Consider the following 4,420-nt stretch of genomic DNA (forward strand, 5'->3'; position numbering starts at 1 on the left):
AGAACTGAACAAGAAGTATTAGAAGAAGAACGTTCTCTTCTCAGTTCTCGCGCATGCGTCGTGGAAATCTCTTGAACTCTCGTCTCAGGCCCACAAGGAAGAAAAGGAATAGTCGAATAAAGTCGTTATTTATGGGGTTTTTTTCGGGAAAAAAGTAGTCTCGTCGCTTGATAAACTTATAGTTGAGCCACTGAAGGCACATGGAATATTTAAACATGTTCTTTAATGACTTTCTGGGCCGTCAAGTTTCATTCCCTCTGGCAGCCTATGTAGCAGTGATCCACCTCTCAGATTTAATCAAAAATATCTTCATTTGTGTTTTGAAGATGAACGAAGGTCTTACGGGGTTGGTACAGCATGGGGGTGAGTAATTAATGACTTAATTTTCATTTTTGGGTGAACTAACCCTTTAATTTCCCTCTTCCTCCCTCCATCTCTCTTCTTCTCTCTCTTTCTTTCTCTTTTCACCTCCTTCTCTGTGAAGTACTACTAGCACATAGTACATCACTTTAACACAGAAATCTTATGCACACACAGTCATGTACACTGTCTCCAATACACACACATATGGACACTCATTCCTGTTACCAAGTGTTCATTCCTGTTACAAAGTGTGCATTCCTGTTACTATTTTTTTTCTTTTTTCTAAAAAAATAAAGTTAAACCAGTGTTTTTATCAGTTTTGTTTGGGCCATCATTTATACAATAGTTTAATAAATTAAATTATTAAAACAATTATAAACTTGAGGGTTCGTCTTCTTTAAAATGAAAAAATGGCTTTGTGTTTTTTATTAAAATACACCTTGCCTTAATATATAGTGATTTTTTTTTCACAAATATCAATTATTTGAACATATAACCAACAATTTCTTTAAAATAAAGTCTTTCTTGTGGGGAAAAAAAAAGGAATTAATTGACATGGTTTTAAACATGCTTTTTAAATGGCACATGAGTTTCGGCAACAGGACTGAGAAAATATGCGTCCACTTCTGCTTAAACCTTGTAAAAAAGATAAAAATAAAGTTGGCTGAGATTGACCAATACACATTTTGAATAGTTAAATATGTGTAATATTAGATTCAGTCTTGATAAAAGATAAAGAATCAAGTTAAATTTTGAGAGTTACAACAAGCAAATGTCACCCATTCGGTGGAATGGCTCATAAAATTAAACCAATCTATGTTACCTTAAATTATGTTTATCTCTGTAAAGCTGCTTTGAAACAATCTACATTGTTAAAAGCGCTATATAAATGAGGATGACTTGACTTGACTTAAATTACTCAGTAAATTATTACAAATTCATTGTTAAAATATACTCATCTCAACATTACATGTATTGTATATATATATATAAATATATATATATACTTTATATATTTTTATAGAAAGCATATTTTATTAAAAGCACAGAGCACAACGATTGTCAAAGTTTATTGAACCCATGGGGTTTATTTCCTTGAGTGTCAGAGATTTTTCCCGAAGCACAAAACTTATTTATATGCACATCAGTGATCCTTAATGCCTCCATTTCATGATTCTCAACATGCAAGGTAACAACTCAACAGCTATGAGCAATTGATTGGTGTTAGGACTAATTGTGTTAAAAGAGATTGCATGCCATTTTTGGTGTCATATTTTCAAGCTAGAACATTGCTTTCAGTGTTGATCAATTACTTGTGGTCACATCAAATCACTATGAGCTTTGTATAGGGACAAATTTTCGTATTAACATAAATGGACAACAGGACTTATGTTACAGTCTACACTCTGATGGAACCCAAAGGCTCCAAATCATATCGGCATGTATATTTCACATGCTTTTTGGTTCTTTATGCTTTGATACTGTTTGTGAACATTTGGCTCAGTGTGGTCATTTTTTTGGAGAGAGCCCTTCATGAACCAATGTACATTTTTATGTGCAATCTATGTGTAAATTATTTATATGGAGCAATAGGATTTTATCCTAAATTCCTGCATGATTTAATACTAGATTTATATGTGATTCCTTCTTTTATGTGCACACTCCAAGCTTTTGTAATCTACAGTTCAGCTATGTGTGAATGTACTACATTAACAGTGATGGCATATGACAGACATGTGGCCATATGTCGACCTTTAGACTATCACTCAAAGATGAACAAAAATACATGTGGCATGTTGCTCCTATTCTGTTGGACTGTACCATTTATTTCTATGTTCATTGGAGTTATGTTGTTAAACAGGTTGGCAGTGTGTAAATATCATATTGACAAATTATACTGTGACAGCTGGTCAATGGTAAAGCTCTCATGTGAATCAGTGGTTATTAATAACATCATGGCACTGGTTGTTTTATTATTTTATATTTGTCTTACTACTTTAATTATTGTGTCTTATATCAAACTTATAGTAGCATGTAAAGCATCATTAGAAAGCAGAAGAAAGTTTTGGCAGACATGTGTTCCACATATATTTTCACTGATAAATTGTAGTTTTACTGTGTTTTTTGATGCAATGTGTAGCAGATATGGCTCAAGCAATGCCCCAGAGAACATGTATGTTGTTTTTGCCTTACTGATGGTTATTGTGCCACCTCTATTCAATCCTTTAATCTATGGCTTAAAACTCAAAGAGGTTCGTAAAAGAAGCTTTAAATTATGTCTAAATGTCATTAAATAAAGAATTAATTATACTCAGTTGGCCTAAGTGAAACAATAAATATACTAAAATGTATTTGATAAACATTTATTTTATGCTAAGTATACTATAAATACATTTACGTATTTATGTACTTCATGTTACCCTGCAATTTTGGAATACTAAATTGGTATACTTAAAGTCTGCTAAATTGGAACAACTAATTTTGTACTTAATGTACTTTAGTTATCCAGAAAAAAGTGCTGAGGTCCAACTAAAGATACTTAAGTATATGCAATGTTGAGGTCCTGACTCTCTGTGGTCATTAAAAATCCCAGGATGTCCTTCGGAAAAAGAGTAGGGATTTAACCCTGGCATCCTGGCCAAATTTGCCCATTGGCCTCGGCCCATCATCATGACCTACTAATCATCCCTATATACTGATTGGCTTCATCACTCTGTCTCCTCTCCACCAGTAATCCGGTGTGTGGAGGGCGTTCTGGCGCAATATGGCTACCGTCGCATCATCCAGGTGGATGCTGCACATTGGTGATTGTTGTGGTACTGCGATGAAAGCAGGCACCAGCTCACCACGCAATTGCCTACGGAGAGACAGGGTCCCAGGTGCACGCCCCCCCCTCTGTTGGGCTCTGCGCACTTTTCCAGCATTTTTCAAATATTGTCAGTGGGTGGAGTCAGGCTCTGACCTGGGGTTGAGTTACCCTTTAAGCTATATGTTAATTGTGAGAATTAATCGCTTCCTCTGTTCACAAAGGATTATTAAAAGAAAAGTAAAAGAAAAGTAAGTAAGTTCTGCAAAACTGTTGCTCCTTTATAGCTCAGGAGACTTAATGGAAATCTCAGATAAGTTTCATCTACATATTGACTTGGTCAGAGGACAAATGGCCACCTGACTAAACCCTGTTTCTCTTTTTTTCTTCTTTTCTGTTACTTGATGGAATTTGGGTTTCTTGCCACTGTCGCCTTTGGCTTGCTTAGTTGGGGTTTAAAAGACACTTAATATTCAGTAATATTATCGATTTGACTGCACTGACACTTTTGGATGAGAACAAAAACTTGAACTGAATTAAACTGGATGATGACACCACTGTTTTCTGAAGAGCTGATTTATAGCTGATTTAACTTAATTACATAATTCACTTATTTGACAAAATCTGTCATTGAAACGGACTTGAGCTGAATAATGACACTATTGTCTTCTGTAGAGCTGCTTTATTTGAATTTCTCTCATATTTTACGAAGTTTGCATGATCGTTATTTTCCTGTTTATCACTAGGAGGCGGTTTTGAAACAATCTGTAAAGCATTACATAAATAAAAGGTTACTTGACTTGTTTTTTAGACTATTGACATTGTAATAAAATAATAAAACTATGAAATAAATGTGGATAACAGCTCAGAAGATTTAGTCTTAAAATTTAATGAGAAATGTTGCTTTTTATATTTTAGTTTGATTGCAGACTTTGTAACTGACAAGCATTAGAAGTGCCCATTTGCTCTCCATTCATATACTGTTGTCCAGGTAAATTAGGAAAATCACAATTGAAAATCAAGTGTTTTTTTAAGGAAAACCTGCATATGGTTTTATAGAACTATTAATGCCAGATTCTGTAGTGTTGGTTACTGAGAGGAAATGAGAGAAGAAAATTCACTTTCTGAGAGTAGCACCTGTGTAAAATAATATTATTGTACTCATTGTTAATATCAACGAGAGGACAGTAGGTTTGGCTATAGAGGCATAAAAACAAAAACACTAATTGAATTCTAAAGTAAATTCTTGTA

General features: G+C 34.2%; 1 protein-coding gene across 1 annotated transcript; it reads left to right on the top strand.

Moving 5' to 3' along the window:
* The first annotated feature begins 1,736 nt into the window (after nt 1–1,736).
* Nucleotides 1,737–2,660, top strand: LOC143740700 (olfactory receptor 2A12-like). Its single transcript, XM_077232697.1, has one exon. The coding sequence runs from the start codon at nt 1,737–1,739 to the stop codon at nt 2,658–2,660; it is 924 nt and encodes a 307-aa protein (XP_077088812.1).
* The last annotated feature ends 1,760 nt before the right edge of the window (nt 2,661–4,420 follow it).

The sequence above is a fragment of the Siphateles boraxobius genome, unplaced genomic scaffold (assembly GCF_051911475.1).
Source record: "Siphateles boraxobius isolate OS27281-9 unplaced genomic scaffold, OSU_SipBor_1 18, whole genome shotgun sequence".
Classification (NCBI taxonomy): Eukaryota; Metazoa; Chordata; class Actinopteri; order Cypriniformes; family Leuciscidae; genus Siphateles; species Siphateles boraxobius.

Coding starts and splice junctions, on each gene's coding strand:
- LOC143740700 (XM_077232697.1), top strand. CDS start 1,737: ATGGACAACAGGACTTATGTTACAGTCTACACTCTGATGGAACCCAAA.